The sequence below is a fragment of the Ostrea edulis genome, chromosome 7, assembly GCF_947568905.1.
Source record: "Ostrea edulis chromosome 7, xbOstEdul1.1, whole genome shotgun sequence".
Lineage (NCBI taxonomy): Eukaryota > Metazoa > Mollusca > Bivalvia > Ostreida > Ostreidae > Ostrea > Ostrea edulis.
This window is the reverse complement of record NC_079170.1, coordinates 36,649,157-36,675,564: the sequence shown is the minus strand read 5'-3', so window position 1 is coordinate 36,675,564 and position 26,408 is coordinate 36,649,157. Positions and strand designations below refer to the sequence as shown.

General features: G+C 35.3%; 1 protein-coding gene across 4 annotated transcripts; it reads left to right on the top strand.

Moving 5' to 3' along the window:
* The first annotated feature begins 271 nt into the window (after window positions 1-271).
* On the top strand, window positions 272-26,408 carry LOC130048077 (uncharacterized). 4 transcript variants are annotated; one of them, XM_056144207.1, is made up of 7 exons: window positions 287-466; window positions 7,209-7,296; window positions 8,799-9,047; window positions 9,870-10,097; window positions 12,504-12,739; window positions 16,669-16,858; window positions 17,231-20,831. In XM_056144207.1, exons 3-7 carry the CDS (start codon window positions 8,843-8,845, stop codon window positions 20,404-20,406), a joined length of 4,035 nt encoding a protein of 1,344 aa, XP_056000182.1. In that variant the 5' UTR covers window positions 287-466; window positions 7,209-7,296; window positions 8,799-8,842; the 3' UTR covers window positions 20,407-20,831. The 4 variants fall into 4 exon arrangements, with proteins under 4 accessions (XP_056000184.1, XP_056000182.1, XP_056000183.1 ...); XM_056144206.1 differs by having other exon boundaries at window positions 288-466; window positions 7,209-7,292; XM_056144209.1 differs by lacking the exons at window positions 16,669-16,858; window positions 17,231-20,831 and adding an exon at window positions 22,310-26,408 and having other exon boundaries at window positions 272-466; window positions 7,209-7,292.

Below are 26,408 nucleotides of genomic sequence, written 5' to 3'. Positions count from 1 at the left end.
TAGCCGCTAGCTGTGACAAAACATTTAAACTGATAAAACTGCATTAATAGGGACAGCCAAAATCCACGTATTCCAGCCATATCAAATTTTTCTACTTAGGTTTCTGGTTCCAGCAGTGTAATTTAACCAGAGTGAAAAATTTATCATACGTCAACTGGCATGCTTGTTTACCAACCAGATGCTCGGTTGTTTTCATACATTTCTAGCTCGTTGGATTTTACGGAAATAGCCGAGAATCTCGTTGAACGAAACAATACTATCAGAATCGAAATCTCGCCAAGTCTCGCGGAAAATTGTATAGCCCTATTATCCAGACACTATTTTAAGTATTTCAAAGGTTGACACATTCTGTAAGTAGACATATTGCCATAACATGTTTTAGGGAGTTGTCTTAGTGTAAAGAACTCTGAAGTATTTGTTCATCTCTGCGGAATCATGCCGGGAACATCATCATAGAGATTAAGAGGTAAGTAAAATATTTCTCATTCAAGCACAGCCATGATAAATGTCACACTCCTTGCCTAAATGGGGAATCTTACTAGAAATTACGACGAGTAAGTTTATTTTAATAACGTGATACGCATTAAGAACTATTCACAACGGTATCCTGACCCCTATCACAAAACTTTAAATCTATAGAGACTTAAAACTGGCAGAAAATTCATTAAACGGAGATGACCAGTATACGGAAGAAGAAACTTACACTTTTTGTAAGCAAAGAAGAATAACTCTTAAAGGACTAGGAATGCTTTTCTCCATACAACATCTTGTGTATAGAATCAATTGAGAGATATAAACAATATATGCAGGTTATAATGAAATATTGCTACATAGATATGGGGAGTTGACGATGGAGAAGATGAAATCATCCCGTTTGTTATAAAGCTGAGTTGATAGTTTGCCGTTAATATCAATTTTCAAGAAGTGGATGACTCTGTGGTGTCTTTAATTTCGAATTCACAGGGATACATTGAATCAACATACATGTATGAATAACAATTAGCATTCTTAATAGATAAAACATCGTCGATATATCTAAATGTCGCATTGATGGCCACAGAAAGATATTTTTCTCATTTTGTGAAGAGGTTTTGAATAAATTTTGCTTCATATGAATATCAAAACAGGTCAACTAACAAATGGGCATAATTAGTGCCTATAGGAATTCCAACAGACTGTTGGAAGATCTGATCACCAAATACCAGGAAGATATTGTCAATGAGGAACTCCAGCATCTCTTTGATCTTAACTTCAGAGTACGTGCGCGTGGAATAAGAGTAGTGTTTAACAAAGTAAGTTTTTGGATGACTGATCACTAGATATGAATATTTCCTATAATGATTTCAGCTTCCCCATCGTCAACATCCCATATATACAGCACTGACAGAAGGATACACCTTTATGATATCGCGGTACCTTTAGTTTTTAGCCAAAATCTGTCCTATCAAGAAAATTCACCAAAATACTAAATCTGGTATTTGAGAATGTGCAATTGATGAAAATGATCATTGCTATTCTTTATTTACCATAGCAGCTGTAATATATTCAACAGAAAACTTTATATTAAACTGACGACGTCACCAACTTTGGCGTTAATTTTGAAATAATATATATAAGAGAGTTCTCCGAAAGCGATGTTCTTAGTAGGAAAATAAAATAATGTATCACATATGGAAGTATTAATGTTTAATAAATACGAAATTATTGGTTTTTGTACTGATTTGAATAGGTATTAAAGGGACTGATTCATGACCCCCCCCCCCCCCCCCCCCCCCGATTTTGTTTTTCACTTTAAATGATCAAAATCTACAGTCTAATATGTTTAGAAGTTTTCACAAAAATTTAGACAATTCATTATGACAGAAGCTCTTTATAGAAAGTTTATTAATTGTTTTGTAAACAAAGATTGAGGTGTGTATAGTTTACGAGGTTTTCAAAATAAATGAATATTGATCCAAATTTATTACATGTATTTATATCACACCTCACGTATACTTTAGGTAAAATGTGTCATTTAAATTTTAAATTTGTGATTGCACAAAATGAAAATGCTATAAATTACAAAAGTAACGTTTCACTGGTTTGTTTGCGTAAAAAGACTCTAGCCTTTGTTTACATAACACAGAATCTATGATCTTATCCTTACATTCAGACATTCCAAATTGTTGTTGTCAACGGTACAATTGTAAATGAGGTATATCTTTAACTTTTAACATCCAAAATGAAAAACATTTCTTTTGAAAAACGTGATCCAGTCCCTTTAAATGAAAATTGAAACCACATCAGATATGCCGCGCGGGGGCAAAAACTGTAGGTATTCGCGGAAAACTTATCTATAGTGCAGAAATATAATTGTCTGAACACCAAATAAAGAAACATTTATATACCGATAACAGCGATTCTTTATTTCTGTCACTAAATTTCTTTATTGTGGCGAATTTTAAGAAACAAAGTTTATATTTGTTAGTGAACATGTTTTTGAACATGTCTGAAATTTTTGACTGCAATTTGTTTCGGGTTTGAAGACGCATTTTCACACGTGTTCAATCACATCTTAAAACACCGAATTCCCTCTTTTCGTTTTCTTTTATGGTTATTTTTTTCGGGGGTGGGTGGGTTTTTTTGTTTTTGTAAATTAATGCCACGTTATTTTGTCATGTTTTTGTTGAAGCTTTCTTTTTCATCGGTTTATTATTTGATCACTCTGAGAGTCAGAGGAATTGTTTATTTCAAAAATCAATATACATATATATATATATATATATATATATATATATATATATATATATATATATAGGATTCCGTTCCGTTCTGCTAAATACCAATATCCGTGTGGATATTAGTACTTAACGGAACGGAACGAAACATCGAAATAGAAGTGTTATTCTACTCCTACAATTAGTCTCTTGTTATTCAATTATGCTCATTCTTTCTAATCGTATAAAATCTGAAGACACTAAATTATCTCTTTTTTCCTGTGGGGTTGGGGGTGGAAATAACTGCTTTCACACACATGCATGTGTTTTTGAACATGCCTGAAATTTTTGATTGCAGTTTGTTTCGGTTTTAAAGACGCATTTTCACACGTGTTCAAGTGTTTAAGACACCGAATTCCCTCTTTTCTTTTCTTTGGGGGGGGGGGGGGTGTTGTAAATTAAGGCCACATTATTTTCTCCTGACATAATTGATGGATCATCTCTTTTGTACAAAAAGTGATAAATTTTGCAACCGTTTAGAAAAGTACAATAATCGAAGAACTTATTAGATAATAAGTCTTACAATTGATTGAATATGTAGTACTCTTTAACATTTTTTGATAGTCGGGACCTTTTGTTTGGTAACGTGTAGAAATAAAATTATATAAAATATCTTGTTCTGTAATATGTATAACTTGTGGAACATCACTGTATAAAGAGAAAAATTCTCACCAGGGATTTACCATGGACCCACTGGGGGCCCCAAGGGGGTCCCAGCCTCCTGTCTCATAAAGTTACGCCCCCCCAACTGCAATTCCTGGATCCGCCCCTGATACTAATATATAAAATTCAGTAACAAAATAAAGGAGAGATGAACATTATGATTAAGAAGCATTGCTACCACTTAAAACACTCTTTAAAAACGGAATTTAAAATGACAAACGAATTTAAAACGATTCTTCCTAAGGGTTAATGCCTGACAAAAAAATCACATAGTTTTCATCGACATCCCCCCCCCCGCAAAAAAAAAAGAAGCGGTGAATTCGGTGTCTTGAACACGTGTGAAAATGCGTCGTCAAAACCGAAACAAATTGTAATCAAAAATTTCAGGCATGTTCAAAAACACATGCATGTGTGTGAAAGCAGTTATTTCCACCCCCACCCCCGTAGGAAAAGCGATGATTCGGTGTCTTCAGATTCTATACTATTAAAAAGAACGAGCATAATTGAATAACAAGAGACTAATTGTAGGTGTAGAATAACACTTCCATTTCGATGTTTCGCTCCATTCCGTTAAGTACTAATATCCACACGGATATTGGTATTTAGCAGAACGGAACGGAATCCTATATCTATCTATATGTATAATGATTTTTGAAATAAACAATTCCTCTGACTTTGAGAGTGATCAAATAATAAACCGATGAAAAAGAAATCTTCAACAAAAACGGGAGAAAATAACGTGGTATTGATTTACAACCCCCCCCCCCCCGAAAACACACACAAAAGAAATAGAAAAGAGGGAATTCGGTGTCTTAAGATGCGAGTAAAAAAAATGAGAACACTTGAGTAATAACAGATTACTTGCACTGGTAGAATAACACTTGAATTTCTACGATTCGTTCCGTTCCGTTAAATATTGATATCCAAACGGATATTGGTATTTAGCAAAACGAAACGGAATCCTATAATTCTAGCAACTATTTCAACTTGTGTGTATCCTCAAAAATGTTCAGTCCCTTTCTTGTGAGCTTTTTATTTGCCATCATTATTGGAATGCAGAAAATTTTATATAGACTCCGATTATCTATTCATATATTTATTTATATGTATATTGATTTTTGAAATGACCAATAGCCCTCTTACTTTCAGAGTGATCAAATAATAAACCGATGAAAAAGAAAGCTTCAACAAAAACAGGAGAAAATAAATTTCCAAAAAAAGAAAAACCCAACCCCGAAAATAAAAAAAAAAACACAAAAGAAAAAGAAAATAGAGAATTCGGTGTCTTAAGATGGGATTAAAAGGAATGAGAACAATTGAGTAACAAAAGACTAATTGCACTTATATAATAACACTTCAATTTCGATGTTTCGTTCCGTTTCGCTAAATACCAATATCCACACAGATATTGGTATTTTGCGGAACGGAACCAGCGCAGAAAATATCCATTTTATATCAGTAATAAATGCAAATCTAAAATTAAACATAGTTTATACATTAACTACAGATATCAACGCAGAAGTAAAGCTCAGATGATTGAACAAAATTTTATATTTAAAGAAATTAAACTTTAAAGCCCGGTATTCTCTTTTACAACTCTCTACTTTTCATAGGCCAGCATCAGTGGACATAATTATGTAGATAACTAGAGTTTAATGTCCAGTAGTTTATTTTTACAACCAACTTCTTTTTACAGTGGATTCCCCCTTAGGGTACCCCACAATCGGTTCTGTTTCGTTCCGTTCCGTTTCGCAAAGTACCAATAGCCATTATAAGAAAACATAACATATCAGATGTGGATTCTAAACAATTCTAAAAAACATTTAGTAAACTTGAAATCACAGAATTTTTTCCAAATCAATAGCATTAAAACCTATGATTTTTAAACACTATACAAGACCATTCCTCACGATAAATTAAAGACTAGACTTTTTGACATCATAGACAGTTGCTTCTTCAACAAAAACGGAAAACGGAAATATTCATATCTAGTGATCAGTCATTCAAAAACTGACTTTGTTAAACACCACTCTGATTCCACGCACAAGTACTCTGAAGTTGAAATAAAAAATATGCTAAAGTTCCTCATTGACAATATCTTCGTGGTCTTTGGTGATCAGGTCTTCCAACAGTCTGCTGGAATTCCCATGGGCACGAATTGTGCTTCTTTGTTAGCTGACCTGTTTTTATATTCATATGAAGCAGAATTTATTCAAAAACTTCTACATGAGAAGAAAAACTCTCTCGCTGTGACCTTCAATTCGACTTTTAGATATATCGATGACGTTTTGTCTATTAACAATGATATCTTTCATTCATATGTCGATTTGATATATCCCTGTGAGCTCGAAATAAAGGACACCACAGAGTCGTCCACTTCTGCTTCATACTTAGATAGTCAGTTTTTAAATCGAGGTAAGCTACTGACAAACAAGTTGATGATACAGGGATTTCAACAGTCTCGATTGAAGTCAGCATTTCGCAAATTCTATGGTCGTTATAATGATCTAGTTCGTCAATACAACCTCGCATTGGGTCAAATGCTCTCTGACGTGTTTCATACCCATTGTTAAGCCGTTCTTGACACACTGATTTTGACTGCGGATAACTCCGTTTACCTGATCAGGATATAGGGCTCACGGCGGGTGTGACCGGTCAACAGGGGATGCTTACTCCTCCTAGGCACCTGATCCCACCTCTGGTGTGTCCAGGGATCCGTGTTTGCCCAACTATATATTTTGTATTGCTTGTAGGAGTTATGAGATTGATCACTATTCGTTATCTTCACCTTGCATCAAATATATCCGGAACTATCTTAGGCGGTACTTTCGTATTCTGTATATAGATTCTTTATGGCAAGACCTTGTGAACAATGGTGTTTAATCTTTTGCCCTTGGAGTTTGACCTATTTTAAAAAAGGTCCCTGACCCATTCGATTTCTCCTGAATTATCCAAGGTAGGGCTTTCATATTTTGTATATAGTTCTTTATGAGAAAACCTTATTTTGTTAAGTTTGACCTTGTGACCTTGACCGTAGAGCTGGACCTACATTTTAAATATCTTCTGAACTATTCAAGGCAGATCTTTCATATTTTGTATATAATTTAAATTTCGTATGGCAAGACCTTTGATTTCGAATTCATGCTATGACTTTGACCCTGTGACCTTAAAATTTGACTTCCTTTTAAGAACACATAATCTGTTGAATATCTTCAGAACTATATCTCCCGAAGTATTTAAGATGGAGCTTTCATATTCTGAAAGGTATATTTCTTAAAGCAAATTCTTTATATCATATCAAGATCAATGACCTTGTGACCTTGGTTTTAACCAGAACAGCAAGATCATGTTAATCGTCTTGGTTTGTATGCATCTCGTATGTGAATTCATTTTCAGTTAAGTTTTAATATTGTGCCGCTAGTTGTGACAAAACAAATTGATAGAACTGCATTAAATGCATAAAAGTTAGGGACAGCCGAAATCCGTGTATTCTCTCCATATCAAATTTTTCTACTTAGGATTCTGGTTCCAGCAGAAATTTACCCAGTATAAGATCAAAGAAGTTATTATTACTGTTATCATAAGTCAACTGACACGTTTGTTTACCAATCAGATGCTCGGTTGTTTTCGTTGGAGTTTACGAAAATAGCCGAGCATCTGGTTTACAAGATTATCGCCAGAACCGAAATCTCGTTAAATCTCACGGAACATGAGTAGCCCTATCATCCAGGAACTAGTTTTAACATTGACACATTTTGTAAGTAGACATTTCCCCATAATATCTTTTAGGGAGTTGTCCTATTGTATAGAACTCTGAAGTATTTGGTCATCTCTGCGGAACCATGCCGGGAACATCACCTTAGAGATTAAAAGGTAGGTAAGTAAAATATTTCTTACCCAAGCACAGTCATATTAAATGTCCTACTCCTTGCCTAAATGGGGAATCGTACTAGAAACTACGACGAGTAAGTTTATTTTAAGAACATGTTATGCATTAAGAACTATTCATAACGGTACCTTGACCCCATCATAGAACTTAAAATCTATAGAGACATACAACTGGCAGAGTATTGATCATTAAACGAAGATGGCCAGTATACGGAAGAAGAAACTTACACTTTTTGTAAGCTAAGAACAATAACTCTTAAAGGATTATGAATGACTTTCTCCATATAACCTTTTGCGTATAAAATCAGTCGAGAGATATAAACAATATGTGCAGGTAATAATGGAATATTGCCATATAAATATGACAAGTTGACGATGAAGAAGCTGCAATCATCCCGTTTGATATAAAGCGTTGTTAGTTTGCCGTTAATATCAATTTTCAATAAAATATCTAAGTATGAAGCAGAAATGGATGACTCTGTGGTGTCTTTTATTTCGAGTTCACAGGGATATATCAAATCGACATATGAATGAAAGGTATTATTGTTAATAGACGTCATCGATATATCTAAAGGTCGCATTTGTGGCCACAGCAAGATATTGTTTCTTCTCATGTAGACGTTTTTAAAAAAAAAAAAAAATTCTGCTTCATATGAATATAAAAACAAGTCAGCCAACAAAGGAGCAGAATTCGTGCCCATGGCAGTTCTAACAGAATGTTGATAGACCTGATCACCAAAGACTACGAAGATATTGTCAATGGAGAACTCCAGTATATATTTTTTTATTTCAACTTCAGAGTACTTGTGCGTGGGACAGAGTGGTGGTTAGCGAAGTAATGTTTTGGATAACTAATCACCAGATATGAATATTTCTGCTTTCCATTAAAGTCTAGTCGAGTTGAAGGCTACAGCATAAGAATATTTCCTCAAATTTCAAGGTTTTAAATAAACTCTGCTTCATAAGAATATGAAAACAGCCATAAATCTGCCATATTAATTCAAAGTAAATCTATATAATTATATCCAGAAAGCAAAGACACAATAACATAAAATATTTTTTTTTTTTACGATTTACTGTTCACAGTTGACAAATGATATGCTGGAATTTAAAAAAGAACAACCCAACATTAGAAACTTTTGTATAAGCTAATTCTAGAAATTGAGGTGGAAATTGAAAACATATACATTTGTTTTTGTTTACAATTTTATGTGATATGTATATAGCGTTTGTATGTAACTTAACCTTATATACTAATTTGTATTTTATCTGAAGAATACTGCTACATGTATATATGTTTTCAGAACCACATTGTGAACTAGATATGAAACTGACCGTGCTTTCACGCATCATTATCATTTGTTATTCATAAACTGAACATTTAATGGTGACAGTCCCTCCCCTGCTTTTAGTCCAGTCACTTCTTTCATATATATGTTGTCTATTCGGTATATCATGAACATTAGAGGAATGCTTTACGGTGTTTTTCAGAGTTTAGTCTGTGCGAGGAGTGTAGTAGAACAAAGTTATCCGTGATGGAGAATCCTACCACAGAAGAAGAGAACGAGTTGAAGGAAGTTCTCACCAAAGCTGAATTGCCACATTTTCTGACAGTCTTTAAGTCCAGTGGAGTAACGTTTGAACTTCTGCCCAAATTAACCCACGAAGACCTCAAAAGCATTGGGATGAATCTGCTGGTGGATAGGATCAATTTGTTCAAAGCAGTGACAGATCATGAAGGTATATCAAACCTGTTCAATACAATCTATATGAAACAATGTTGATTATACCACAGGCATTTTTGGTATGGATAATTTGATAGAGGGGATTTAGGGGTAAATGGTAGAGAAAATCTTAATTGTTAATACACAACGGAGCACACCCGGTATTGAACACGACCCCCCCCCCTCCTGAATTTCCTGTCTGGAATCATTTGTATGACGAATCACAATTAAGTACTGCCCTGAAAGACGGTAGATTGAAATGACATGTATTTCTTTGTAGTCTAGTTCATCTGTCAAAATTTAGTACAAACCTCAAACTAATTGGCACAAAGTTAATCACTACTTAAAATAAAGGCATTTTTTTGTACAAATAACATGTTAAAACTGTACTAAATTACCGGGTATAATTTGAGGGAAATTGAATTTTTGGAGTAAAACTTTTTCGTTCAAATATCACAAAACATTGGACTCTGCTTTATTCAATAATTCGTCAGAGGCGAGTTTTGGCAAATAACTGACAAAACGGCATTAACTAACGAATGCACGAGAAAGAATGTCTCACGGTGAACTTTAACGGTGAAAAACGATGCTAAAAACAAAAGATACTTCCTTTTTGTTATGAAAAATAATTCTGGACTCCAAATAGATAAAACGGAAACGATCAAAATATTCTAACATCCTTAAAAAGGATACATGCTGCGATGTAAATCTCCCAGAATTACGGAATTGCATATTGTGCTCTATAAATAAAGTAAGAATTAGGGTGATCTGCTCAATATTTATACAATTGTTATAAGTCAATATAATGCAATGCATTTTGAAACATATCATTTTGCAGGAAATGTATCGAAAGGTTGCACACCTTCCCCACTGTCAGAATTGGAAAGCAATTTTCTGCGTGCCACCCACCTAGCCTACGCCATTATACCAAGGGCTATACGGATTTTCTTTGATTCCCGGCATCCTCCAATAAACCTGATTAAACAGCTTGATTCCAAAGAAGGAGAATTAAAGTCATGCAAAGCAGTGTATCAGGAAAATTACCCAATACTTTTTTCGTCAGACGGTAATTTTTTCACATTTGAAACTCAGGACTATTCGCAATTGCTCTGAAGTAGACAGGAAAATTTTGAACGTACACTTCACATACATTAACCGTATGTGACCTACATGCTTGTACGTATGTAACCGGTATAAAAACACATTATAGATCTGTACATTTATCATAAATTTTCTGTGTACTGGTACCATGTATCATATGATTTTAAACATTATAAGTGATACATATATGTACACGGTACCCTATGTTAAACGTATGAGACCGACAGGGTTCCCCATAGTTTAAAACTTAACCTTGGAGTATATAGCGAGACATGAAAACAAATTAAGCATTTTCATTTAACAATCGAGCATGTATTTCTGCTGGTGGACAGTCTGTCCCCGATGATACTTGTCACTCGATGCATGTTCTTTCAAATAATAATAATCTTATAAACAATAACGAGACAATACTGCATGACACGTCACCCAGTATAAAATGGTGTCTATGTGTGAGTATATGATGGACACAGCCTCTTACAGAATGGTTAGTGTCCATCGAATTATCCTTCGAAATCACTGTTCGTTATCTTCATTGATAATATTACTAGTACTAAACAAATTAAATTTGAATATCTATTGATGTTGAGCAATATGTAATTACTACACATGTTTAAATATAGAATTCAGGGTTCTCCATCATTTCAATATGTAATTACTACACATGTTTAAATATATAATTTAGGGTTCTCCATCATTTCAAGTTGCGATGTGTTCCTATAGACTGTGAAGCATGAAAAGACTGATGATGTGTAATAAATAGTCTATAACATAAAAAACAACAATGGATTAAACATGCCAACAGCTTATACATGTATGGTGCAAAAATTAAACACTAATCAATCTTGGTCTTAAGCTATTCTTAAAAAAGGAACTCATCAGGATCTGGTCCTTGGGTGGAAACCAGCATCAAACAGTTTAAAATCTTTTTTCTGAGTATGTTTCTCAACTGGCTCTTTACTTTCTTGCAAATGACAACAAGAAATCGGATTACCCTCTTTCACAATCTACAAAGTGTAAATGTAATACTTGTATTGATTTTAATATAATTTTTCAAATGAAAGCAAAAAATACATGCAGCATTAGTCAATGGAATTGTTTATTTATCTCCTATAAAACAGATGTTTTGCACATAAAAACGCCATGCTGGGTCAAAAGATCATAGGGGAAAACGTACATCCGGGTTCTTAATCAATGTCAAAAAGCACATGACAACAGTTGGTCAAGAACGTCTTTCACATTTGTTTGAGCATGTGATATGATGAAATTATATCAGTGGTAAAAATACATAGTAATGTTACCACTATTCAACAGTTACAGATGACAATGTTTCATTAATGTTTATTCAATTTGATCTTGTGGAGTTGATTGTACGTGTCTATGATGTACATGTATGTCTGCTCGCTACTTTCATTGGCGATACTTTCTCTAGATTACAGTCACTCGCTCTATTATCATTGAAATCAACATCAGCTGGTCCAATATCTTCCGGGTTAATCTGTTCCTGTTAAAGATTTCCGCACACTTCCTGCAGAGCATGCTGAGACTGATATTATCAAAATCATGTTATTTCCTTCAATGGAGATTAATTTAAGACAGGAGCAACCAATGGTTTTGATAATTTTTGCAAATTATGCTGATACATAGGGTAGGCAGGTAAAACAAATTCTAAATTTACGTCTACGATACCGAATACTTATAGTGAATAATTTAGTGAATTGTGTAATTAAAATTACAGATATGTGTAGCCTTTAATAGGCTTGCTTATTGTGTTATCAGTAAACATAGTGTATTCTACTTTAAGGTTATAGGATCCTAAAATACTTTTTGCATCAGATATAAAGTAATTTTTTCAGTCAATTCAAAAAAGCTTTAAATTAGATCACACACAATCAGTCATAAACACATGACATACATCATTGAAAGGTGAATATATCGAACAGTGATCAATCGCATAACTCCTATAAGCAATACAAAGTAGACAGTTTGGCAAACATGCAACCTGAATCTACCAGAGTTGGGAGCAGGTGCCTAGGAACAGTAAACATCCCTGTCGATCGGTCACACTCCCTGTGAGCCCCATATCCTGATAAGGTAAACGGAGTTATCCGTAGTCAAAACCAGTGTGCCAAGAACGAAATAACAATCGGTATGAAACAAGCATATTCCATTATCACCTGCATATGGTATTTACATCTCTCAACTGATTCGATACGCAAGAGTTTGTTCTGCATATAGTCAGTTTTTAAATCGAGGCAAGCTACTGACACGATGATGGTACAGGGTTTTCAACAGTCTCGATTGAAGTCAGTCTCGGGGCCATTTTATCAGATCACATGAGACTATATGTGATTTCATTCTACATATTTTACAGGTTGTACCATGGTCAAATCTGAGAACTTCGACTTGACCCTTTTAATGGCTCTTCTGAGAAATTTCACGAAAATTAAAGAACCTGTCACAACGTGGAATAAGATGCCAAAACAAGCTGACACGAGTGAGGGAGCTGATTTAGTCAGGATACGATTTCATCGGAATGCATTGGCACACAATACCAATGCCACCTTATCAAACAAAGAATTCCACGATATGTGGAACGAATTGAAAGATGTAATTATAATTACATTAATGATATGATGATAGAGTAGGGGGTCGGGATCCAAATAAAGATGGTAATGGTCAAAAATAGATACAGTGACCCCCCCCCTTATAACGCCAACATTTGTACCTCGGCAATTTTGGCATTATAACGGGGGTGGCATTATATCGGGGGAGGGTGTGTGTGTGTGCAGCTGTCATTAGAAATCAAACAAATTTTATCTACTACGTCAATGTGCTATTAGATTTCGGTGTGTCCGCCATACTTAGATTTAAAAAAAAAATACTGCATAGTTGTGCTCAGATGCATATGATTATCGTTTACATAACTTATTATCTGCTCCAAACTTTGATACCTGGAGGACTAACGACGGAAAATTGATTAAGCCTACTCACTGAAATTTTCCTGCCGCTAATTAGCGATAATTAGAGGGGGTGATTATAACGGTAATTGACCAAATCGTACCTGTAAATAGGTTGGCGGATGTCGGTATGCGGGGGATGGCGTTATAACGGGGTTTTACATAGCAAGGAAAACGGGACTCTGAACTTTTTTGGCGATATGCGGGGGTGGCATTTTAAGGGGGGCAATATAGCGGGGAATCACTGTATTTGTAATTATTCTTATGTATTTTCAGTATCAAAATGCTAAATTCCAGAGACTCTTTTCCCAAATAAAATCTTACGATGAAAATGAAAAAAATATATCTACCTCGTAATGAAATACACATCAGATGAAAGTATGCAAGTTTTATTATCAATAGACACATTCTATAGTCTAATTTAAAAAAAAAAGCTAGATCCCACTTCTGGTATAACCAGGGGTCCGTGTTTGCCCAACTCTCTATTTCATATTCCTTTTATGAGTTGTGAGATTGATCACTGTTCGTTATCTTCACCTTTCATCTGAGAAACTAGAAACAAACTAGAAACAAAGAAACTACAATGTATTGTGTGTTTTTTTTTTTTTTTATATATGTGACATAATCTTTATGCTAGATACAATTCTATATTCGCACATGATTACCGTAGTTACAGAGTTGTAGCTCTCTGGGGGAGGCTTTAAGAGTAAGGTAAGTATTTTACGTACTTTAAGCTTACATGTTTGTTCTGCTCCTAGTTTTTTTTTTATTGTGGCTGATCACAGTTCTTTCCCAAATTGAGAAATCTCTGACCTTAAAGTCATGGTTTCTGTGGTACTGGAACAGGGTTCTATTGCACATATAGTGAATATGAATTATTTTTATAGACTTGGACACCTAACAACCAATCTGAGTACAATGTAATAATGAAAAGAGAGGCTTCTTCCAAATTAGTGAAATCCATGGTACCTGGGTTAGATTCTTTAATGTAAGACGGAGCTCTGCTTCATATCCTGAACACCAAATAAGTCAACTTATTGGTGAAATGATAAACATAATCTTATGGAATGAGTGGGAAAACTTTGCTTTAAATATAATATTTCTGGTTCCAGGGAAAAACAAAAGTTGGGCAACTCGATTGGGCAATATATACTATGTCATATGCATTAAATCTTCAAAGGTATACTCCTTTACTCATAAGCAAACAGCAAGCAAACGATGTATGTGTCCGTATTATATTTTCCACATCCTACTTTGCATATAGGCCACATCCTCGTAATACAGAACCAATAGAAGCTCCAACTTGCTTCTGACCAGATGGTGTGTAGTGACTCTGAACCAATACTTTAGCCAAAATTTGTGTACAAGTAAACAAAATAATTCATTGTCCTCTACATACGAGGGTCATAAAAAATACGTGGATAAATTCTCTCTCGTATGTATGTATATTGAAATATAAAATTCAACACATTATGGGATTTAAAATCATATATTTTATTGACCTGGTATGTTTCATTCTATTTGATCATTTAGTATCCGTGATATTTGATTTTAAAAGCAGTATGTCTTTCGCTGCGGAACATCGTCAAGTCAAAAACACATCGTCACAGCGTCCCGTTTTACAGTTTCTCAAAATAGTCTCCTCTACATTTCACACACAGCCTGTGGTGCCCTCTAGCTTTATCGTCCATGTATCTAGCGGGCTGCAACTTTTCTCATTTCCAAATGTTCAGTAAGAATAATGAAGACGGTGCCAGAACTAACATAAAATATATTTGTTAATTCCGCGACATTGAGACCGCCATCATTTCCCATAGCATTACTTATCATTTTGACAAGTTCTTCACAAATAATTCGTTTTACTACCAGGACAACCGTCATCCGATATAGAGTCCCTACTACAAGAAAATAGTTTATGTCATTTTTACACCGAAGCACTATTCACTTTTGACATATCATCCGCTTCTTCCAGCAATTCAACAGTTTATATTGACGATTTCCGGAGTGCGACACAAACTTTTATGGTAATTCGCTGCTCCTTGATTACCCGCGACGTCATGAATTTTTTACCATCACGAAAGAGAACTACCTGTCTTCTGTAATGACACATATAAAATATGATGCATTTTTGTAAATAACAAACCTTTACCATGCGCCGTGAACTCGTTTTTCGGTTTTAATTTTTGAAATATGTTTTGATATGTCGTAACATATTTTGAGTTTTCTTCAATATAATTGAAATTATTTATTGTCTGATTACGTTTACCAACTTTAGATGCAATATGACGTTCAGAAAAAAAAGTTATAGCAAAAGTCTACGTATTTTAATGACCCTTGAAATTTTATAATAGATAAACATTGCTTCAGATTTCGCACATACGTTGCTAATGAGTAGATCTATACATCCTCCTAGGCACCTGCTACCACTGCTTTTGACTATGGGTTACTCCGTTTACCTGATCAAGAGATAGGGTTCATGGTGGGTGTGACTAGTCGCCAGGGAATGCTTACTCCTCCCTCATCCCACTTCTGGTATATCCAGGGGTCCGTTTTTGCACAACATGGAATTTTGCATTCCTTATATGAGTTATGGGATTGATCGATGTTTGTTATTTACACCTTTTCATATGACATTTTGCCATTGGCAGGTCGATGTCTTTGGAATTAATAAAGGTAAAGATGATTGCTTAACCTACAACTCTCTTATAACCTTCGATAAAACAAGTCATAATATTTGTGTGGGAATTACTTTTATATCAGATGAATATCAAAAGCTTACACTACTCATGGGGATGAATTATGACCAGACAATGTGTCTTGTCCATATCTACTAGCCGAAAACAAATTTCCGGTACACATCTTTGAAATACCCATCTACGATCATATCATAAATATATGATATGAGAAACATCTACCGGTAATAGTTGATATAGACGTGCTTATGACCAAACATAAGGTTGTACCCCTTTACGAGTTACATGATCGTTTGCCGAATCAACGAAACTGGTATAAAACGTTACAAATTTTTGTCCATCTCATATGATCGAGAAATACAAAACTGCTATCAGTGTTTGAAAATACATACTCGCAACGCTATATGTACATTATAGGGTTGTTTTATTCAGGTAACCGTTAGGGCCTGATCTTTATGTTTCCCTATAGAGCTACAGATCTGTATATAAACTGACCAATATTTACGAATTCATTGGTTGAATTTTTTTTGTGTAATTGAAAATGAATGTATCCTGCTTTTATATATACTGACACACAAAGTCAACCACTAACGGTAACAATTGCATTAATTCATTTGAATATATATTGTTTTTATAATTAATTAGTTTGGATAATACAGCGAATTTGGAGTTAGCAATCATCAATTTGGCAACAACTTTAGGGCTCAAGAGCTGGTAGTCAAAATGTCCTAATGCATTAAATGATGTGCCCCTGTTACTGCTCAAATTCTCCAATGTATAGAGCGATAGCTATACGTTTTTTGGATAAGTTTTCCTGGGTGAATGATACGTTTGAACAAGATAAACCTGGTGTATTCGTATTAGTTGGCATGTGTTTTGTTTACAGGCCGGATCCCGTTTATCTGGTGGTCGACTGAATAGTGAAATAGAAGCCCAGAAATGTGCTGCTTTAGACGACAAAAACAAAGAGATATTGCATCACTTATTGTATCAAGAGAAAACGCTGCAAAGGCAGCAAAGAGAAATAAAGAACATTCAACTGAAGCAAAGCGACCGAATCCCGCCAAACATTAAAGGTAAAGGGAAGACAGATGCAAGTAATTAATGATTACAGGCCACAGCACACATATTTTGTAGGCATTTTGCAGGCTGTTAGTACACAGTTCCTCACATATACTTCTTTATGCAAGGTAGTTGACTCGTGTAAGATAACAGAGTCCAAGCCTAAAAGATAATGCTACTTTATGTAATCATGGCTTGGTCTACTAAGGTGACATTTTGACTTTTTGGGGAATTTTCATGGGTTGTACCTCCCCGAACTTTATTTTCGTTGACGCAATACATCTAAATAGATAGTATGTACAATTCAAGTCAAAACTGCTTCAATTCATTTCCTCTATTTGGAATGGTATTTTTGTAGCAATTTATTTCATTTCAATATCTTTCAGATCTTCACCTAGAGATTCTTTCCAGATGGAAGACAGAAGATAAGCCATTTATTCAGACACAGGCGTACTTAAAAATAATAGATATTGTTGATCAGTATACACTGATCTTCATTATCGGACGACCAGGCGAAGGAAAATCTGCTATCGCAAGACACATTGCGCTGCAGTTTGAGCAAAAAAATTATGAAGTTATCCCCTTTACCAAGTCTGAGGAGATTTTTACATACAGAAAATCAGGAATGAAACAAATCTTTGTATCCGATGACATTTTTGGCATTTTTGGTGTACATCAATCTACACATAAAAACGAACTTGATAACATTTTTCATCATTTTACATCAAAAAGAAATGATCTTAAAATAGTTTCCACATGCCGAAAATTGGTGTATAACGAGTTATCAGATATGTACCCCAGGCTTGCTAAATATGAAGCCGTGTGTGACATTAGTGACAAATCATATGAAATGAATGATGACGAAAGAAGAAAAATATTCGCGAGTCATTGTTTTGTGGAAGGTGTGGAGAGTACTGCATACAGAGAAACTTTGCCATTAGGCAAAAATCTTCCAATGTTTCCATTTATGTGCAGACTCTTTTCAAAAGACGAAAAATTTCGAAAATATGGCACAAAATTGTTCACTAATTCTCATGAATGTTTGTTGAAAGAAATTGATAGTTTAATGGTTTCCGAAGAAAATGTTCTTGAAATTCCATCAATGCAATCGATTCCCCACTGTAGAGTAAAATATGCTGCTTTAGTTTTATGTATGCTGCAAAGGAATGAATTATTGGAAAATGTTCTCGACAACAAAGAGTACGAAATAATGAGAAACGAAATATGCAAGAAGTGCAAAATTAAAAGTTTTTCAAGTTGGGAATTTTCAGATGCTCTTGATGCAATGGAAGGAACTTATATTACAAAAAGTGGCAATGTGTTTTCATTCATGCATGATTCACTATGGGAAGTGGTTGCGTACCACTATGGCAGAATGTTTCCTGATCAGATTGTTCTGTATCAGAGCAGCAGTTATGTTGCAAATAACGTTACACTATACGAGAGCAAGGCCCGAGCTGAATTAAAAGTGTTCCTGAAAGATAAATTCTATCCAGTATTAGCTGCAAGGCTTTTTCGAGATATCAAAGCACTCGTACTCTATGATGTTTTTATGAATGAATCTTTGCATCATGAAAGATTTTGCACAGCGTTCCTGGAAACCATTGACAATCTTCCGAATGATGATTTGATGGTATTTTTTAAAAGGACACCTTCGAATTCTTGCAAAGATATTCTTGAAAGGAGTCGTAACATATGGAAAGTAGAAACTGATCGCCACCACTGGAGAGAAATGGAAAGACAAAAGGTTCTTAAAATGACCCCAATACGTCCAGTGAATTGGGTACTAAATTATGGACATCATCGTATTATGCAGAAATTATTTGATATCTTAGCTTCAAAATGTATGTCATTAGATCTGCTGACAAACGATGCTGAGGAACAGACAAGAATGTTGGTTCTTGCATGTTACAGTGGAAATAAAAACCTAGTTCGCACTGTCATGGAACATGTTCCAAACAGTTGCAGGAATATGCATTACTCTTTAAGAACACCGTTAACAGCAGCATGTGAATATGGACATCTTGACGTTATTGAAACACTTTTACAAGCTAAGGTGAACGTGAACCACTTCGATGGAAACAATGACAGTCCTTTGCTAATAGCGGCTACAGTGGGCAACAACTTCGTTGCCGAGATACTCCTGAAATATGGGGCAGATTGCAACAAAAGTGACAATCATTCGAGATCCCCCATATTAACTGCATCTCGGTTTGGTCAAGATGACGTTTTAGAGACTTTATTAAAACACAATGGCAATTGCTCTATAACGACATTAGAGGGGGTGTCCCCGCTCCATGAAGCATGTAGAAATGGACATTCAGGTATTGTCAAACGTTTACTAGAAGAAATCAATATTAACCTGAAAGATAACCAAGGAAGAACACCTATCTTTGAAGCTTCCCGATATGGTCATAAATATGTTGTTGAGCTTTTATTGACCAATCATGCAGATGTTAACATACCAGAAATGAAAGATCATAAATATCCTATTCATATGGCAAGTAAAACTGGTCATTATTGTGTTGTGGAAATGTTGATTGAACATGGTGCGGATGTGAATGTCAAAGATCGATATTCACAAACCTCTTTGCATTTGGCGTGCAGGATGGGTCATTCAAATGCTGTAATGTTACTCATTAGTAATGGGGCTGATTGCAACAGAAGAGATTATGAAAGAAAAACTCCTCTACATGTTGCGTACGAAAATCATGACCAGAAAATTATTGCAATGCTTCTAGAAAACTGTCCATCTATATATATGAGCAAGAACATGGCGCAGAATATCTTAGATATGGGTATTAAGGAAGGGAATCAATCAATTGTGCAAATGATCATAGGCAGAGATATTGACATTAACCTACAAAATATATATGGGCAAACACCAGTACATGCCGCTTGTCGCCTTGGCGTACCAATCGTTTTAGAATTGCTGTTAAAGAAAAATCCAAATTGTAGTTTAGTTGATATCAGGGGATCTATACCGTTGCATTACTCACTATGGATGGGTAACACGGATGTTACAAAGGTACTTTTGAAATATGAGAATGGACGCAGTAGCTGTCAAGGAAATCGTCTTTTGTTCAGCATTCTTGTTAACCTTCAGCATGTCCAAGTTGCACTGGACGCAAGAGATGTCCCAATAATCACCAAAATTCGGACATACTCTAAAGAGAAATTTTACAGTCTGTGGAAAATCATCAAGTCAGAAAACAGTGACAAATTAAGTCATCTTTTACAAATAGGTCTGAATGCAAACCAACATGTAAGTGTGTATGGAGAAGTAACTGATGGATCTGATTATGATGACAAAATGAGTCTGCTCTACATCATAGCATGTACAGAAGAATGTGTCCAAACTCGAGAAAAATTTCGAATTCTTTTACAAAACGGCATAGAAACCCAAGAGAGAAATTTCAGGTGGAAGGATTTTTTCCCAGATATGAAATTAGATTTTGTTGGCAATAGAAAATGTGTATCCCTACTAGAATGTTTACGACAATCTGAAAGAACAGACCTGGTCACGGAACTGAAAAAGCACACTCGCAGATATTCAATTTGAATGAGACATATCAAATTGCTGTTATAAAGAAGAAGGTACGGTATTGGCGGTATTTGGCTGCTAAATCTACGGAATTTCTATCGTCTGTCTTTCGTGCGTGAATCATATAAATTAAGACTACTTTGATATCGGCTAAACCCCACTACAAGAAAAGTGACGTGATTTTCATCTATAGCATTACAAATACGCGCCAAACATGGACCAGTTAACAGAGAATGTTACTTTAAATTGCATTATGACTTTCTGTTTTTGAAATTCGAACCTGTTACATACGGTTTAGCATCACTGAAGAGACATTATTTGTCGAAATGCGCATCTGGTGCATCAAAATTGATACCGTATAAGTTTTACATACAACAGCCAATTCCATATTATATTCATTTGTTAAAAATGTGGTCGCAAATTAAAAAGAAAACAAAACTGGTGTTGGTTTTTATCTGTAATCAATATGAATTTTGAAAAAGAAAATAATGCAGAAACCGTTTGTTTTTCGTACTTTGTGTCACTTACTCATTTACCCTATGAAATATACGTTCGCCACGCTGTGGTAATAAAAATGACTCGGTGTAACAATACACGATGTGCTTTTCCTTAATGTGTTATGCTTCGTGTAATGCATACAAAAGTGAAAGTGAAAACCATGAATGAAATATTTGCCAATAGTCTACACGTATAACTTTACGAAACGCACAGTATGCGATCGTTATAAACATTACATAATAGCGTATCATTGAATTGTATGTGTTTCGAAAATACATGATACTTTCAAAAGTCACAGTTTATGGGAAGTGAAGTGAAAAAGCACGGCATGCATTATACGCAGATAATATAGCAAATTTATCAGAATAATAATGCAGAAATGATGCACAGAACATTTGTAAATTTGATTGAATTTTTCACTCATATGGAGACGTCAACAATACCGGTGAAGTGCTTAAATCTAGGCCTACATGTACACTCGTCGCTTACGGATTATTGAGCAGTGAGGGATTTTTAGCGTGCCCTACTTGCTGTGACACGAGACATCCGTTTTTAAGGTAATCCCCGAGGACCCGTGACGTTCACACCTGATGCCGAGCGCTTGGCGATTAAACTGTCGCTACCTGTTTTAACTACTTGTATCTGTCGCGGCCGGATAAAAGCAAAATATACCCCCTCGATTTTTTGTAATGAAATATAACCATGGACTCCAAAAATAAAACTGAGATTATCAAATGTTTTCACATCATTGAAAAGTAGTATTGCAATGTAATTCTCCCTAAATAGGGGATTTTCGAGTTCTTCCATTCCGTGCGTATTTTGTGTTTTAGAATCGACCTAAGTCATGTGATTTGGCAATTTTTAAGGCATGCTTTCTTCCGGTTAAATAGCTAACAATCAGACGATTTCGTTCCTTCATTTTACTCTCTGGTTTTGATACCGAATTTAGGAACCAGTCTCATTGGTGTGTGACAGAGGGATATAATACGTATTTACGTAAGAGAGGAAAACAGGCACGTAGCACCGTTTTTCAGGGGGGGGGGGGGGGGGTAGTAAGAGAAGATGCCTTCACACTATTTTGTCTAAGATTCTTGGCAAGAATATATATATATATATATATATATATATATATATATATATATATATATATATGCAAGGTGAAGATAACGAACAGTGATCAATCTCATAACTCCTACAAGCAATACAAAATAGATAGTTGGGCTAACACGGACCCCTGGACACACCAGAGGTGGGATCAGGTGCCTAGGAGGAGTAAGCATCCCCTGTTGATATAGATATATATAAACTAACATGTTCGTTTGACTAATATTCAAAATCTGTCAAATTTAAAATGCATGGGTTAAGGTTAAGTAATGACATACGATTTATACCTCAATATATGTTTTTTTTTCACACCTTTTAGAATTCAGGAGGGTGGTGATGGTGGTGGTGATTGATTGATTGTTTTTACGACTTGTCGAGAAGTTTTCACTCATCTTGAGACACCAACATATTTAGGTGAAGTACCGCAAATTTAGACATATGCATAACCTCGGGCCCAGTTTCATAAAACTTTCCTAAGATATATCTTAAGATATGTCGTAAGATATTCTTAAGTTCTAACTTACGAATTTCCTAAGAATATCTACAACTGTTTCACGAAACGTTCATAAGAAATCTCTTTTCCTAAGATATATCTTAAATCAGTGTTTTCAGATTTTGCATTTACAGTTTAAATACCGGTAGTGAATGAACGGCTTGTGTAAATTAATCATTGAAAAAGATAATTGATAGAAAACCTTAATAGAAATTCAACACATTTCCAATAACCGACGGTCTGTCATGTTTCAATGATTTTATTGTTCAACTCACTATCCAATTCAACGAATAAATCGAGCCACACAACCCATGCCGTGCTCGAAATGTAAACATGACGCAGTCAGAAAGAAATCCTAATATCTCAACGGCAGAAATAGATTTAACTGAGGAGGTAGAATAAAGAAAAGAAGTGTTATTTCCAAACAGAACTCCAGCGTTACAAATTCAGCTAAACAAATACAATGGGAAGAAATTACAGCAAACGTAAACGCAGTTAATATCTCCCATGAAAGGACAGTTGATGAGCTAAAAAGAATGTAGTTTTCCCGCGTTTCGAAGAATAGCGGGAAAACGTTGTATGATAGGAACGTGTTCGAATGCCTATGCGTAGTAATACAAGGCGTGGCCATAGGAAGGCCTATATAAAGTGTCGATATCATGAGTAAGGTCATTCTAAGCCAGTCTCACCAAGTGCACGTAGCACAATTTTTTATTATTATATTTAATTATGGATAAGGTCCGATATTCACCCTTAGACGTTACATACATGTAACACTTGCTTTCGGACACAGGTTTCCATAGGTTTTTTTTTCAAATATTTTATCTATGGTTTTTGCTGGGCGGTTTTTAACGTCAATGATGGGGGTTTCTTGACATTTTGTTATTTGATTCAGTACTTGCATAAATCTTGTTCACGTCAGTTAACATGCAGTAAATTTGTTGTAAAGTTATTAAACGTCGGCTGCCCGACAAGCTTGCCTGACTTACACCAAAGTTGTGTTTGGTTGTCTTGTATGCAAAAGGATTGCATTCACAGAAGTGTATATTATACATGGAGCTGCTTAACGAGCGATACGAAAAGGAATATAGCGTTGAATAGACGAGAACAACGAAAAACTGGCGATGACCCCCTGCCCAGAGAAGTAGAAATCACTCCAATAGAGGACAAGCTATAATTGGAAACACGTGCGTTTCTGGGATTTCGGGTGGGGTTGATACTCGAGATAAGGAACCTTCAAGTTCCACTAAGCCCTCTACATCTCCTTCTGGCATCTTGATGCAGTTAGGGATCATGTTTGAAAGTAAAGAAGAAACGTCTCTAACTATTCTGGAAACGTTGGACTTACTGATGCCGTGAAGAGCAGCAGTCACCAAATGGAAATTCCCCGTGGCATAAAACCTGAGGGCAGCCATGACTTGTAACGATGTTGGCAATGATTGGGACCTACGAGTGGGTCTTTTTTAAATCGTTTTCCATCATTTGGCATAAGTCGATGATCAAATGAAGTGGTAGTTTAAATTTTAAAACAATCTCCATGTCTTTCATATAATCTAAAGGATTGTTTCCATCTCTGAACTGCCTTTCTCGTCTAAGTTGACGACGACACAGCAAAATAAAGGCCGCCGCCATATTTAGTTTGAACTTAAGACACCTACTTACCTTTCGTAAAGTTACGACAGAACTTATGAAAATCCTAAGATACGACACTTTTTGTGAAACGGATAAGGAATGAACTTAGGAAAAATTTATGTCTTAAGTTAGATCTTAGTCGTAATTTAGTTTTGTGAAACTGGCCCCAGGGCCGTAGCAGTGAGGATTCTTTATCGTGCCAACACCAGGGGGGGGGGGGTAGGATAGTAGCATATCCCAAACTTATTATTTGAATCATGGGGAGAACATATGGATTCACTTCATAAATTACATTCGTACCATTCACTTATGCCGCCATAAAAAGTCAGATGGGGGCTTGGTGGTTGTGTCACGAAATATATATTTATTTGTATATATATATAATCGAAAATTATGGTTGTTAAAATGGGGACCAGTCCCCCCCCCTCCCTCATTCTACGTGCATGTCTCAGAAGTATCAATATTTCCATTTACGGATTAGCAATGCTGAAGTCGCAGTTCATTCCAATATGGTGCCCAATATTTGTAAAAATAAATCATGACATAATAACTTTCATTAGCTGGTATGTTTTCATTTTTTGACCCCATTTTTATTGATGATTTCCGACAATTTAGTCATTTTTCTTTACCGATCGGCGATTGACTTTCATAAACTTGAGAACATTTTTTTATGTATGGACACCAACATTTTAAAAAAGGACTTCCAAATTCATACCAATCACAAGCTTAAATAGCCTTTTAGCCTTTGTATGTTACTTTTACGGTAAAAGGAACACAAACCACTTATCTGTAGCAAAAATTTCTTCACTTCGATTATACTTGCATAGAATCAACGTCCATTTTAATAGGCTATGCACTTACACAAAAGTTAGTGTATTTACGTTAACTACGATAAACCGGAAATGATCATGCCTAAACAAAGTATGACGTAATAGTGACTAAATGCAGAATAAACACAGACATGGAAGAACTCGAAAATCCCCTATTGCATATTGTGCTATATAACTCTGTCACGTGCAGTACATCCTGTAATGTTTACAAATGAATTGTACTTTTACATGTTTAATACAGAGTTTTAAAAGTTTACTTATCATTCACTGTATGTATATATCATTGATAAGCCGTTCGTTAAACTCTGAATATGACTGCGAACTACTCCTTTTACCCGATAAAGCGGTAGGGCTTACGGCAAGCTTGACCAGTAACAGGGAATATTTACTCCTCTTGGCACTTGATCTCAAATCAGGTATATCTAGGGGTCTGTGTTTGCCCAACTCTCTATTTTGTAGTCCTTATAGGAGTTATAAGATTGATCATTCTTCGTTATCTTCACCTTTTCATAAATAACGTAAGAATTTGGAAGATTTGCTCACTTTTTACTATTTGAAGAATCTGTGTACAACAGATGTTCAAATAGGCTCCTGGTGATTGCGGATTAGCAGCTAATTGATAAACTGTTAAAACTGATAAATCATATATCTCGTTCGACACCACCGAAATCTTACACATAAAAAGGAATCTGAGGTGCTTGGCTATTCGTGGAGCATTCTCTTTTTATCTTCCAAACCCGAATATACATGTATTTTGTTTCGTTTGTGTTTTGTGAATACTTGATTTAGAGTGTATCGTGTTATCTATTTATTTTTCTGCTTTTAGTTTAGAAACTTAATTCAAATATCAAAGCAGAAAATATGTTTTTTCGGACTGTAAAATTTAATTTTAGTTACTTGTAAACCGCCACAGTAGTCTAGAGATAAAGCGTTCGTCCTGCACGCATGAGGTTGGGGTTCGAATTAGTTACTTGTAATATCTTAATTCTTGTATTTCAATTGATTGTATTTTGCTTACCGTCCCTCTCACGAATTCTTCACTCATATGGAGACGTCACCAATACCATTGAAGGGCTTCAAATTTAGGCCTATGCTCGGCACTTACGCAGCATTGAGCAGTGAGTTTTTTTCTAGCGTGCCCCATTTATCGGGATTCGAACCCCGACCTTCAGCATGCAGAACGCTCTACCTCTAGAACACCGCGGCGGTCTTTGTATTTTGAACATATTCCTATATATTATACTGTAAAACGAATAAGAATATCATGTATGATATATATTTTTCTTCTTTTAGTAGGAGTGGGGCTGGAGATAGCACCCCAATTGAATTAATCTATTTTGATGATATTTTCTCTTTTTGTCAAGTTTATGGAGCTAATTAAAACTCCTGTAGCTCTTTTGATAAATCGGGAATCGTGTGGGACTAATGCTTTTTTTTTTAATTCAAAGAATAAATGTCTGGTT